A 15,000-nucleotide genomic window follows, 5' to 3' on the forward strand; every position below is an offset into this window, starting at 1 on the left:
CACAGCGATCTCTCTCAGGAACGTAATGAAACCGTAAGGTCGGCTGATCACAAGGGGCAGGCGACGATGGTTCTTCTTCCGCCGTGAAACATCTCTCGGGCTTAACTGAGACTCCTCCTAGAATGCATTGAATGTCGTTTGTCACTTCTTGTGTACATAAATAAAACCATTTGGAAATGTTCATATATGGATAGATAGATAGTTAAATAAGTAGATAGATGAATATAGATATATATACACTGTAGATATATATGTTTATATACATATATATACATTATATATATACATACATTATATATAATATATAATGTATATATATACATATACATATATAGTATATATATATATATATATATACATATATAGTATATATATACATATATATACATTATATATATACATACATTATATATAATATATAATGTATATATATACATATACAGAATGGTTAAATATTATATTTTGGTTGGTTTGGACTGAAGGGTTAAAACTTACAAAGGAACACAGGGTAGAGTCAGCTAAACTCTCCTTGGGTTCAACTTCATACACCAAACCTTTTACATGTGTTCCTATTGTTTATTTATATATATATATATATATATATATATATATATATATATATAAATATTTTTTTTTTCGGGGGGGGGGGGATCCAAAAATCATAAAAGGTATGGATGCAAAAATAGAACCACTATCTACATAGGGGACTTTTTTTTACAAGAACATTTCCCATATCAAAAATATGCAAGATGAATAATGTAGGGCTAAGACATTACCTAAAAGTATGCCAGAGTTAACATTTACTCATAGAGAGACTGACACCTGAATAGAGTTTTAGTAAGAGAGCAATTTATCACCTGTTCCAGTATCAAAACTTGGCGGGCATTCGAGCGTTCGCTGTACACGGACAAGTGGCTGTCTATATTCGTCGTAGCCGTAAACGAAATGAAAGCGGCAGTCATTTTCATCAAAGTAGCTGCATAAACGTTCTCCTTCATGTTCTACTCTAGCAACTTGCCATGCCGTGGCGTTGAACAGCGTACACGTGCTGGAGCACTCTTCCTCGTTCAAATCACCCGTGCCAAATACTTGACATTGTACACAAGATTTGTACTGAGAGCATTTGCCTCTGCAGGTTGGGCAGTCTTCACACCACTTGCCAGAATATCTCCCCTCTTCAGACTCGAAGCATCTGCAACTATTGCATTCGCAAGTGCCTTGGCCTGAACATATTTCTCCGGTGCCAGGTGAAATGCAGTTATCAACACTGTCTTCACACTCACAAGCTTCTCCTGTCCATCCAGCTTTGCAGAGACACTTATTGCACATGCATTCACCATGGTCGGGACCCGAACAGAGAAGTCCACTGTATCGATCGCAAAGGAAGTTGGTGCATTCACAGAATCGGCCACTAATCATCTCCTCAGGATTCGTCCTTTCATTACAGGTGCACTCTCCAAATACACAGGTTCCTCGACCACTGCACGGAGCTGATTCCTCGGTTTCCTTACAATAGGAGTCGTCAAAAGCCTCTGGTCCCCAAGGAGTAAATCTGGATCCTTCTCTACCTGTTGGAAAGTGATGCGGAATATGTTTTGAAAAGAATTACATAAGGAGTGGGCAATCTTTATTTTATTTATTTCATCATTATTGTCAGCTAAGCAGAAAAAAAACAGAATGGAGATGCAGAGTGCAATGAAGCAAATCTCAAGTAAAGAAAACAAATCTGGAATATGAAAAGAAAATAAGAACGACAACAAGGTTGAACACAAAACTGAAACAGTTGACCGGACTAGTCTGTGCGTTGAAAAGACTCCATTTATCAGATTATATTTCAAGAGATCCACTGATTCCACAGAATGGCTAAATATTGTATTCGGTGGTTTAGTAGTAATTGGAATGAAGGTTAAATCTTACAAAGGAACACAGGGTAGAGTCAACTGAACTCTCCTTGGGTTCAAGTTCATACACCAAACCTTTTACATGTGTTCATATTGTCTAGATCTTTTTTTCTTTTATAGGAATCCAAAAATCATAAATGGTTTAGATGCAAAAATAGAACTACTATCTACATAGGGGACTTTTTTTTTCTTTTACAAGAACATTTCCCATATCAAAAATATGCAAGATGAATCATGTAGGGCTAAGACATTACCTAAAAGTATGCCAGAGTTAACATTTACTCATTCCAATGTCCATCATCCTCTGTCTTCTTAATCCCTATTGTCAAAAGCAAATAAGATTTGGAAGATAGAGAGACTGATAGCTGAATAGAGTTTTAGTAAGAGAGCAATTTATCACCTGTTCCAGTATCAAAACTTGGCGGGCATTCGAGCGTTCGCTGCACACGGACAAGTGGCTGTCTATATTCGTCGTAGCCGTAAACGAAATAAAAGCGGCAGTCATTTTCATCAAAGTAGCTGCATAAACGTTCTCCTTCATGTTCTACTCTAGCAACTTGCCATGCCGTGGCGTTGAACAGCGTACACGTGCTGGAGCACTCTTCCTCGTTCAAATCACCCGTGCCAAATACTTGACATTGTACACAAGATTTGTACTGAGAGCATTTGCCTCTGCAGGTTGGGCAGTCTTCACACCACTTGCCAGAATACCTCCCCTCTTCAGACTCGAAGCATCTGCAACTATTGCATTCGCAAGTGCCTTGGCCTGAACATATTTCTCCGGTGCCAGGTGAAATGCAGTTATCAACACTGTCTTCACACTCACACGCTTCTCCTGTCCATCCAGCTTTGCAGAGACACTTATTGCACATGCATTCACCATGGTCGGGACCCGAACAGAGAAGTCCACTGTATCGATCGCAAAGGAAGTTGGTGCATTCACAGAATCGGCCACTAATCATCTCCTCAGGATTCGTCCTTTCATTACAGGTGCACTCTCCAAATACACAGGTTCCTCGACCACTGCACGGAGCTGATTCCTCGGTTTCCTTACAATAGGAGTCGTCAAAAGCCTCTGGTCCCCAAGGAGTAAACCTGGATCCTTCTCTACCTGTTGGAAAGTGATGCGGAATATGTTTTGAAAAGAATTACATAAGGTGTGGGCAATTTTTATTCTATTTATTCCATCATTATTGTCAGCTAGGCAGAAAAAAAACAGAATAGAGATGCAGAGTGCAATGAAGCAAATCTCAAGTAAAGAAACCAAATCTGGAATATGAAAAGAAAATAAGAACGACAACAAGGTTTAACACAAAACTGAAACAGTTGACCGGACTTGTCTGTGCGTTGAAAAGACTCCATTTCTCAGATTATATTTCAAGAGATCCATTGATTCCACAGAATGGCTAAATATTGTATTCGGTGGTTTAGTAGTAACTGGAATGAAGGTTAAATCTTACAAAGGAACACAGGGTAGAGTCAACTGAACTCTCCTTGGGTTCAAGTTCGTACACCAAACCTTTTACATGTGTTCATATTGTCTAGATCTTTTTATCTTTTTTTTTTTTCTTTTTTAGGAATCCAAAAATCATAGATGGTTTAGATGCAAAAATAGAACCACTATCTACATAGGGGACTTTTTTTTTTACAAGAACATTTCCCATTTCAAAAATATGCAAGATGAATAATGTAGGGCTAAGACATTACCTAAAAGTTTGCCAGAGTTAACATTTACTCATTACAATGTCCACCATCCCCTGTCTTTTTAATCCCTATAGTCAAAAGCAAATAAGATTTTGGAAGATAGAGAGACTGACAGCTGAATAGAGTTTTAGTAAGAGAGCAATTTATCACCTGTTCCAGTATCAAAACTTGGCGGGCATTCGAGCGTTCGCTGCACACGGACAAGTGGCTGTCTATATTCGTCGTAGCCGTAAACGAAATGAAAGCGGCAGTCATTTTCATCAAAGAAGCTGCATAAACGTTCTCCTTCATGTTCTACTCTAGCAACTTGCCATGCCGTGGCGTTGAACAGTGTACACATGCTCGAGCACTCTTCCTCGTTTAAATCACCCGTGCCAAATACTTGACATTGTACACAAGATTTGTACTGAGAGCATTTGCCTCTGCAGGTTGGGCAGTCTTCACACCACTTGCCAGAATATCTCCCCTCTTCAGACTCAAAGCATCTGCAACTATTGCATTCGCAAGTGCCTTGGCCTGAACATATTTCTCCGGTGCCAGGTGAAATGCAGTTATCAACACTGTCTTCACACTCACAAGCTTCTCCTGTCCATCCAGCTTTGCAGAGACACTTATTGCACACGCATTCACCATGGTCGGGACCCGAACAGAGAAGTCCATTGTATCGATCGCAAAGGAAGTTGGTGCATTCACAGAATCGGCCACTAATCATCTCCTCAGGATTCGTCCTTTCATTACAGGTGCACTCTCCAAATACACAGGTTCCTCGACCACTGCACGGAGCTGATTCCTCGGTTTCCTTACAGTAGGAGTCGTCAAAAGCCTCTGGTCCCCAAGGAGTAAACCTGGATCCTTCTCTACCTGTTGGAAAGTGATGTGGAATATGTTTTGAAAAGAATTACATAAGGTGTGGGCAATCTTTATTTTATTTATTCCATCATTATTGTCAGCTAAGCAGAAAAAAAAAACAGAATGGAGATGCAGAATGCAATGAAGCAAATCTCAAGTATAGAAACCAAATCTGGAATATGAAAAGAAAATAAGAACGACAACAAGGTTTAACACAAAACTGAAACATTTGACCGGACTAGTCTGTGCGTTGAAAAGACTCCATTTCTCAGATTATATTTCAAAAGATCCACTGATTCCACAGAATGGCTAAATATTGTATTCGGTGGTTTAGTAGTAACTGGAATGAAGGTTAAATCTTACAAAGGAACACAGGGTAGAGTCAACTGAACTCTCCTTGGGTTCAACTTCATACAACAAACCTTTTACATGTGTTCATATTGTCTAGATCTTTTTTTCTTTTTCTCTTTTTTAGGAATCCAAAAATCATAAATGGTTTAGATGCAAAAATAGAACTACTATCTACATAAGGGACTTTTTTTTTACAAGAACATTTACCAATTTCAAAAATATGCAAGATGAATAATGTAGGGCTAAGACATTACCTAAAAGTATGCCAGAGTTAACATTTACTCATTACAATGTCCATCATCCCCTGTCTTCTTAATCCATATTGTCAAAAGCAAATAAGATTTGGAAGATAGAGAGACTGACATCTGAATAGAGTTTTAGTAAGAGAGCAATTTATCACCTGTTCCAGTATCAAAACTTGGCGGGCATTCGAGCGTTCGCTGCACACGGACAAGTGGCTGTCTATATTCGTCGTAGCCGTAAACGAAATGAAAGCGGCAGTCATTTTCATCAAAGAAGCTGCATAAACGTTCTCCTTCATGCTCTACTCTAGCAACTTGCCATGCCGTGGCGTTGAACAGCGTACACGTGCTGGAGCACTCTTCCTCGTTCAAATCACCCGTGCCAAATACTTGACATTGTACACAAGATTTGTACTGAGAGCATTTGCCTCTGCAGGTTGGGCAGTCTTCACACCACTTGCCAGAATATCTCCCCTCTTCAGACTCGAAGCATCTGCAACTATTGCATTCGCAAGTGCCTTGGCCTGAACATATTTCTCCGGTGCCAGGTGAAATGCAGTTATCAACACTGTCTTCACACTCACAAGCTTCTCCTGTCCATCCAGCTTTGCAGAGACACTTATTGCACAAGCATTCACCATGGTCGGGACCCGAACAGAGAAGTCCATTGTGTCGATCACAAAGGAAGTTGGTGCATTCACAGAATCGGCCACTAACCATCTCCACAGGATCCGTCCTTTCATTACAGGTGCACCCTCCAAATACACAGGTTCCTCGACCACTGCACGGAGCTGATTCCTCGGTTTCCTTACAATAGGAGTCGTCAAAAGCCTCTGGTCCCCAAGGAGTAAACCTGGATCCTTCTCTACCTGTTGGAAAGTGATGCGGAATATGTTTTGAAAAGAATTACATAAGGTGTGGGCAATTTTTATTCTATTTATTCCATCATTATTGTCAGCTAAGCAGAAAAAAAAAACAGAATGGAGATGCAGAATGCAATGAAGCAAATTTCAAGTAAAGAAACCAAATCTGGAATATGAAAAGAAAATAAGAATGACAACAAGGTTGAACACAAAACTGAAACAGTTGACCGGACTAGTCTGTACGTTGAAAAGACTCCATTTATCAGATTATATTTCAAGAGATCCACTGATTCCACAGAATGGCTAAATATTGTATTCGGTGGTTTAGTAGTAACTTGAATGAAGGTTAAATCTTACAAAGGAACACAGGGTAGAGTCAACTGAACTCTCCTTGGGTTCAAGTTCATACACCAAACCTTTTACATGTGTTCATATTGTCTAGATCTTTTTTTCTTTTTTAGGAATCCAAAAATCATAAATGGTTTAGATGCAAAAATAGAACCACTATCTGTATAGGGGATTTATTTTACAAGAACATTTCCCATTTCAAAAATATGCAAGATCAATAATGTAGGGCTAAGACATTACCTAAAAGTATGCCAGAGTTAACATTTACTCATTACAATGTCCATCATCCCCTGTCTTCTTAATCCCTATTGTCAAAAGCAAATAAGATTTGGAAGATAGAGAGACTGATAGCTATAAAAAGTTTTAGTAAGAGAGCAATTTATCACCTGTTCCAGTATCAAAACTTGGCGGGCATTCGAGCGTTCGCTGCACACGGACAAGTGGCTGTCTATATTCGTCGTAGCCGTAAACGAAATGAAAGCGGCAGTCATTTTCATCAAAGTAGCTGCATAAACGTTCTCCTTCATGTTCTACTCTAGCAACTTGCCATGCCGTGGCGTTGAACAGCGTACACGTGCTGGAGCACTCTTCCTCGTTCAAATCACCCGTGCCAAATACTTGACATTGTACACAAGATTTGTACTGAGAGCATTTGCCTCTGCAGGTTGGGCAGTCTTCACACCACTTGCCAGAATATCTCCCCTCTTCAGACTCGAAGCATCTGCAACTATTGCATTCGCAAGTGCCTTGCCCTGAACATATTTCTCCGGTGCCAGGTGAAATGCAGTCATCAACACTGTCTTCACACTCACACGCTTCTCCTGTCCATCCAGCTTTGCAGAGACACTTATTGCATGCGCATTCACCATGGTCAGGACCCGAACAGAGAAGTCCGTTGTATCGATCGCAAAGGAAGTTGGTGCATTCACAGAATCGGCCACTAACCATCTCCTCAGGATCCATCCTTTTATTACAGGTGCACTCCCCACATATGCAGGTTCCTCGACCACTGCACGGAGCTGATTCCTCGGTTTCCTTACAATAGGAGTCGTCAAAAGCCTCTGGTCCCCAGGGAGTATCCATCGAGCATCCTTGAGCTGTTGGTTGCCGATCAACTGAAACTGATGGGGAATCTGCAATAAATTGTTCCTTTTTTAACAATGTATATTTTTGCAATGTTAAAAATGTTGATGATGATGGTGATATCAACTATTACGATTGTATACTTTCTGTCTTTTTTAGTGTAGAGCTACTGTCAAGAGATGATAAAGAATATAACAAGTTCTGCCATATTATCAACACGGTAGTGTTTTGCCATTCACTCACACACATACACACACACACATATATATGTACATAAATACAAATTTTACCTCCCTGACTGAGACTCGAACCCGCGCCATCAGATTGACAGGCGCGGTCCTGAATCCAATATACCACATGACCCACTAAAAGAATTATCTAACCAGACACCTTAAAACCATCATGGAAATTTCCTATGTGCTCATAGCAGAACAGTGATAGCGAAGTTTTACAGACAATTCCCGCGGGCACACGGCAGCAACAAAATCAGAAATTCAGGACCGCCCCTGTCAATCTGACGGCGTGCGTTCGAGTCCCAGTCAGGGAGGTAAAATTTGTATTTCTATATTAAATGCATTACTGCATTCTACCATCTTTCTCACTTAGATATAGCCTGTATAACCTGATTTTGGACTTGAATTTCTGATTTCGTTACTGCCAAGTGCCCGCACATAGGAAATTTCCATGACGGTTGCCATGGTTAGACAATTCTTTTAGCGGGTCGTGTGGTGTATCGGATTCAGTACCGTGCCTGTCAATCTGACGGCGCGGGTTCGAGTCCCAGTTAGGTAGGTAAAATTTGTATTTCTATATCAAATGCGTTAATGCATTCTACCATCTTTCTCCCATGTACATATCTACATATATATGTATATATATACATAAACATATATATATATATATATATATATATGTACATATATATATATATATATATATATATATATACATGTATATATATAATATGGGTGTGTGTGTGTCTGTGTGTTGGTTATTATAAGGATTGCCATTATTATCATTATAATCAGAATTATTTGCATAATCATTACTATTAGCTGAAATAGTAACAGATTTCTACGATTTCGATTTCTGATAAGTGTTGGCTATCTTGGTTCGTGAATCTGACGCTCGTACACTTACTGCATGTGCATGACTAGCGTTCATTTTAGCTACGGCGATAAAGGGATGAATGAGACCGAATCACTCGCGTAAGAAAAGTCATTAATGAGTTTCCATTCTGATGATGAGATAATTGAAACGTGTTGATTTGTGTTAAGTTAGCACCAGGTAATATCTGTAATGATTAAGGCTATATGCAGTGCTAATCGTTCTCTAATGTGTGTTTGTGTGTGTGTGTGTGTGTGTGTGTCTTTGTGTGTGCGCGCGCGTGCGCGCGCGTCTATCAGTCTATCCATACTGATAGATAAATATACAGATATAAAGAAAATTAGAGAGAGAGAGAGAGGGGACAGGAAGGCACAAACAGCGACAGACAAGCATACGTACCTGTCGTTCCTTCATCTCTGTTCCTATGTTTTTTCTTTTGCTTCCTTTCTCTTCTCCGTTGCTTCCTCTCCTCTTTGCTTCTGCCTCTCTCCCTTCTCCTCTGTTCTCTTTCCCCCCGTCGACAGCCAGGACAGTGTTCACACCACCTGCCAGAATACCTCCCATCTCCTGCTACGCTGCATACACAGCTATTGCAATTGCAAATGCCTTGGTTTGAGCATACTTCTCCAGTGTGAGGATTCTTGCAGTTCTCAACACTGTCTTCACAATCGCAAACTTCTCCTGTCCATCCAGGTTTACAAGAGCACTTATTGCATACGCATTCACCATGGTCGGGACCCGAACAGAGAAGTCCATTGTGTCGATCGCAAAGGAAGTTGGTGCATTCACAGAATCGGCCACTAATTATCTCCTTAGGATCATCCCTTTCATTACAGATACACTCACCACACTCGCAAGTTCCTTGACCGTTGCAAGGTGATGCGTCGAATTCCGTGCAATGGGAGTCGTCAAAGGCACCCGCACCCCAGGGAGTATCTATGGGGCATCCATGAGCTGTTGATGGCCGATCTTCTGAAAATGTCGTTATTATTATCATCAGATATACAACACAATCTAAGAGAAGGCAATTGGGTCACTTTACCTACTATGGCGTTAGTTCATAGCCATGTAACCACATAGCCGTAACATAGAGTAGTTTAGTAGTGGCTGGAATGAAGTGTCTAGGAAACTGAAGTGGTAAACCTTGCAAAAGTAAAACGAGGCATATTGAAGTATACAGGATGGAATAAAGCAGGTACTTAAGGGGACCTACTGACGTATCCACTTTACTATTTGAGTTAAACTTCGCATTCCAGATTCTAGGCGTTTTCCTTCCATCGTCCAGATTTCTATTTAGGGATTCAGCATCTAAAGATTTCTTATCAGGCGAGTGGGGGGGGGGGGTGCATGCTGAGGAAGGAGCATCTTCTGAATATGCACCAAGATAAAGAGCCTAGGACCGGAGATAAGACCTTGAGGTACACCAGAAACCCTATTTATGTACTCCCTTGCTAAGTTCATCACCAACCATCGCCTACATATTACATATTTAGATATGTTTGCGTAGGGGTGGGGGGGATATGTGTACAACATGTAAGTAGTGTGTACGAATATGACTGTATCCATCGATTTATCCATCCATCTCTCTCTCTCTATCTTTTTCTCATTCGCTCACTAACTCACTGTATCACTCTCGCTGACTCACTCACTCTTCTGTTCTTTTCTCTCTCTTTACAAATATATGTATATATACATATATATATATATATATATATATATATATATATATATATATATATATGAATATCATTATGTATAACATATAGATATCAATATATATAATATATAGATGATATATATAATATATGTATAATATATATATATATATATATATATATATATATATATATATATATTATATATATATATATATATAATATATATACATATAAAATGTATATGTATATATATATATATATATATAATATATATATATACAAAAATATATATATATATATATATATATATACATGTCTATGTCTATGTCTATCTATCTATCTATCTATCAATTCATTTTTATATCCATCCATCCATTTTCTCTCTCTCGCTATGTCTAATACATTATATATATTATATATATATATATATATATCTATATATATATATTATATATATTATATATATATATATGTGTGTGGTGTGGGTGAGGGTTTAGGTGTGTGTGTGTGTTGTGTGTGTGTGTGTTATGTATATAATATATATATATATATATATATATATATATATATATATATATATTATATATAATATATATATATATATATATATATATATATATATATATATATCTATATATATAATATATATTATATATATATATATATATAATATATATATATATATATATATATATATATATATATTATATATGTATATATTATATATATATATATATATATATATATATATATATTATATATATATATATATATATATATAAAAAATATATATATATATAATATATATATATATATATATATATATATATATATATATATATATATATATGTATGTATGTACCTATGTCTGTATGCATGTATGTATGTATGTATGCATGTATGCATGTATGCATTTAACCATGCATGTATGTATGTTTGCATGTATGTATGCATTCATGCATGCATATGTGTATATATTTGTATATATATGTATATATATACATATATATATATATATATATATATATATATATACATATATATATTGTATGTGTATGCTTATATGTACGTATATGTCTATATATGTCTGAGAGATAGAGAGAGAGAGCGCGAGAGAGAGAAAGAAACAGAAAGAGAGAGAGACTTTGCGTGCGTGCATGTGTATGTATGATGTATATGTATGTATATATATATATATATATATATATATAGAGAGAGAGAGAGAGAGAGAGAGAGAGAGAGAGAGAGAGAGAGAGAGAGAGAGAGAGAGAGAGAGAGAGAGAGAGTGAGATGGATATAAATATAGATATATGAATATATATATCCGTATAGACATGCTTACGTATATATATGTATGTGTGTGTGTGTGTGTGTTCAGGGTTTTGGTGATGGTTTCACTTTTATCCTTCGTGTGAAGGTAATGAAAATTGTACGTCTGTGTGATGTGTGAGTGCGTACGTATGTGCGTAGAGATCCATTTGGTTTACTCAGCTGACCCGAATTCACGGCTCCGAACCTACGAAGAAAACCATGGTTAGTGGTCGTCATTATATGGTCAGCCACTTGGCTCTGAACTCGACACGCAGGCACATCCTCTTTCGATTTAAATTTGAATCCACTCATGGACACCGGGCTTTGCATCTTTTGACCATTGTGTTGCCCTGCTGACCGCTGTGCTGCCCTGCTGACCGCTGTGCTGCCCTGCTGACCGCTGTGCTGCCCTGCTAGCTGGTGTGAGTGACCTGCTGGCCCTTGGATAAGCCTGCTAGCTGGTGTGAGTGACCTGCTGGCGCGTGGATAAGCCTGCTAGCTGGTGTGAGTGACCTGCTGGCTCGTGGATAAGCCTGCTAGCTGGTGTGAGTGACCTGCAGGCCCGTGGATAAGCCTGCTAGCTGGTGTGAGTGACCTGCTGGCCCGTGGATAAGCCTGCTAGCTGGTGTGAGTGACCTGCTGGCCCGTGGATAAGCCTGCTAGCTGGTGTGAGTGACCTGCAGGCCCGTGGATAAGCCTGCTAGCTGGTGTGAGTGACCTGCTGGCCCTTGGATAAGCCTGCTAGCTGGTGTGAGTGACCTACTGGCCCCTGGATAAGCCTGCTAGCTGGTGTGAGTGACCCTCGCTGGCCCAATGGATAAGCCTGCTAGCTGGTGTGAGTGACCTACTGGGGCCCCCTGGATAAGCCCTGCTAGCTGGTGTGAGTGACCTGACATGCTGGCCCGTGGATAAGCCTGCTAGCTGGTGTGAGTGACCTGCTGGTCCTTGGATAAGCCTGCTAGCTGGTGTCTTGGTGCGTGACCTGCTGGCCCTTGGATATAGCCTGCTAGCTTGTGTGAGTGACCTACTGGGCCCCGTGGATAAGCCTGCTAAGCTGGTGTGAGTGACCTGCTGGCCCCTTGGATAAGCTCCTGCTGCTAGCTGTGTGAGTGACTACTATGAGGCCCCTGGATAAGCCTGCTAGCTGGTGTGTGAGTGACGGCTGGCCTCAGGATCCGTGAATATAAGCCTGCTAGCTGGTGTGAGTGACCTGCTGGTCCTTGGATAAGCCTGCTAGCTGGTGTGAGTGACCTGCTGGCCCTTGGATAAGCCTGCTAGCTGGTGTGAGTGACCTACTGGCCCGTGGATAAGCCTGCTAGCTGGTGTGAGTGACCTGCTGGCCCTTGGATAAGCCTGCTAGCTGGTGTGAGTGACCTGCTGGTGCGTGGACAAGCCTGCTAGCTGGTGTGAGTGACCTGCTGCCCGTGGATAAGCCTGCTAGCTGGTATGAGTGACCTGCTTGCCCTTGGATAAACCTGCTAGCTGGTGTGAGTGACCTGCTGGTGCGTGGACAAGCCTGCTAGCTGGTGTGAGTGACCTGCTGGCCCTTGGATAAGCCTGCTAGCTGGTGTGAGTGACCTGCTGGCCCGTGGATAAGCCTGCTAGCTGGTGTGAGTGACCTGCTGGCCCTTGGATAAGCCTGCTAGCTGGTGTGAGTGACCTGCTGGCCCTTGGATAAGCCTGCTAGCTGGTGTGAGTGACCTGCTGGCCCTTGGATAAGCCTGCTAGCTGGTGTGAGTGACCTGCTGCCCGTGGATAAGCTGCTAGCTCTGGTGTGAGTGACCTGCTGGCCCGTGGATAAGCCTCTGTCTATTCTTTTCTCTCTTCTCTTGTCTCTCTCTAGCTGGTGTGAGTGACCTGCTCTTGGCCCTTGGATAAGCCTGCTAGCGGTCGTCTGGAGTGACCTGCTGGCCCTTGGATAAGCCTGTTAGCTGGTGTGAGTGAAACCCTGCTGGCCCTTGGATAAGCTGCTAGCTGGTGTGAGTGACCTGCTGGCACCGATGGATAAGCCTGCTAGCTGGTGTGAGTGACCTGCTAGCGCGTGGTTATGCTGCTAGCTGGTGTGGTGATGCTGGCCCCTTGGATAAAACCTGCTAGCTGGTCTGTGAGTGACCTGCTGGCCCGTGGATAAGCCTCTAGCTGATGTGTTGGACCTGGGCCCTTGGATAAGCTGCTAGCTGGTTTGGTGTGTAGTGACCTGCTAGCCCTTGGATAGCCTGCTAGCTGGTTGTGAGGTGTAACTGTGGCCTTGGATAAGCCTGACTAGCTGGTTGTGAGTGACCTGCTGGGCCGTGGATAAGGCCATGTAGCTGGTGTGTTTGTGTGACTGCTGGCCGTATGGAGAAGCCTGCTATGCTGGTTGTGAGTGACTGCGGCCCTTGGATAAGCTGCTAGCTGTTTGTTGATTGACTGGCCGATTGGCCCTTGGATAAGCTGCTAGCTGGTTGTGTTTGTGAGTGACCTGCTGGCCCTTGGAAAAGCCTCCTGCTAGCTGGGATGTGAGTTAGTGACCTGCTGGCCCGAGGATAAGCCTGCTAGCTGTGGGAGTGACCTGCTGCGTCTTTCGGATAAGCCTGCTAGCTGGTGCATGAGTGACCTGCTGGCTCCCTTGGATAAACCTGCCTAGCTGGTGTAAGTGACCTTGCTGGGGCCCGTGGATAAGCCTGCTAGCTGATGTGAGTGACCTGCTGGCCCTTGGATAAGCCTGCTAGCTGTGTGAGTGAACACTGCTAGCCACTTGGATAAGCCTGCTAGCTGGTGATGAGTGACCTGCTGCCCTTGGGAATAAGCCTGCTAGCTGGTGTGGAGAGAACCTGTGGCCCGTGATAAGCCGCTAGCAGGTGGAGAGAACCTGCTGCCCGTGGATAAGACCTGCAAGCTGGTGTGAGTGACCTGCTTGGCCCGTGGATAACATGCTAGCTGGTGAGTGATGACCCTGCTGGCCCCGTGGATAGAGCCTAGCTAGCTGGGTCGTGAGTGACCTGCTGCACCTTGGATAAAGCTGCTAGCTGGTGTGAGTGACCTGCTGGCCCAGTTGGATAAGCCTGCTAGGCTGGTGTGAGTGACCTGCTGTCCCTTGTTGGATAAAGCCTGCTAGCTGGTGTGAGTGACCACTGCCCTGGCCCCTGGATAAGCCTAGCTAGCTGGTGTGGAGTGACGACCTGCCTGGCCACGTGGATAAGCCTGCTAGCTGGTGTGAGTGACCTGCTGGCACTTTGGATAAGCCTGCTAGCTGGATCACTGTGAGTGACCTGCTGGCCCTCGTGGATTAAGCTGCTAAGCTGGTTTGTGAGTGACACCCTGCGTGGCCCGTGGATAAGCCTGCTAGCTGTCTGTGTGAGTGACCTGCTGGCCCGTGGATAAGCCTGCTAGCTGGTGTGAGTGACCTGCTGGCCCTTGGATAAGCCTGCTAGCTGGTGTGAGTGACCTACTGGCCCCTGGATAAGCCTGCTAGCTGGTGTGAGTGACCTGCTGGCCCTTGGATAAGCCTGCTAGCTGGTGTGAGTGACCTGCTGGTGCGTGGACAAGCCTGCTAGCTGGTGTGAGTGACCTACTTTGGAACCCGCCGTTGGATAAGCTGCTA

At 42.1% G+C, this 15,000-nt stretch overlaps 1 protein-coding gene across 3 annotated transcripts in view; it reads right to left on the bottom strand.

The window, feature by feature from the left end:
* Positions 1–15,000, bottom strand: part of LOC122265596 (uncharacterized) — a 33,597-nt gene that overhangs the window by 11,212 nt on the left and 7,385 nt on the right. Inside the window, exons 2-8 of one of the 3 annotated variants that reach the window (XM_086532707.1) lie at positions 8,848–9,420; positions 6,645–7,391; positions 5,206–5,916; positions 3,756–4,466; positions 2,302–3,012; positions 858–1,568; positions 1–117 (exon numbers count right to left, since the gene is read on the bottom strand). The exon at positions 1–117 is cut by the window's left edge and continues 93 nt beyond it. In XM_086532707.1, the coding sequence (XP_086388833.1) occupies positions 1–117; positions 858–1,568; positions 2,302–3,012; positions 3,756–4,466; positions 5,206–5,916; positions 6,645–7,391; positions 8,848–9,420 (4,281 nt within the window). The remainder of the gene's footprint in view (positions 118–857; positions 1,569–2,301; positions 3,013–3,755; positions 4,467–5,205; positions 5,917–6,644; positions 7,392–8,847; positions 9,421–15,000) is intronic. The other 2 variants (XM_086532708.1, XM_086532709.1) reach the window with 2 other exon arrangements.

Source organism: Penaeus japonicus, unplaced genomic scaffold (assembly GCF_977035675.1).
Source record: "Penaeus japonicus unplaced genomic scaffold, GWHDUDI00000001_assembly GWHDUDI00000037, whole genome shotgun sequence".
In the NCBI taxonomy this organism is placed as follows: Eukaryota; Metazoa; Arthropoda; class Malacostraca; order Decapoda; family Penaeidae; genus Penaeus; species Penaeus japonicus.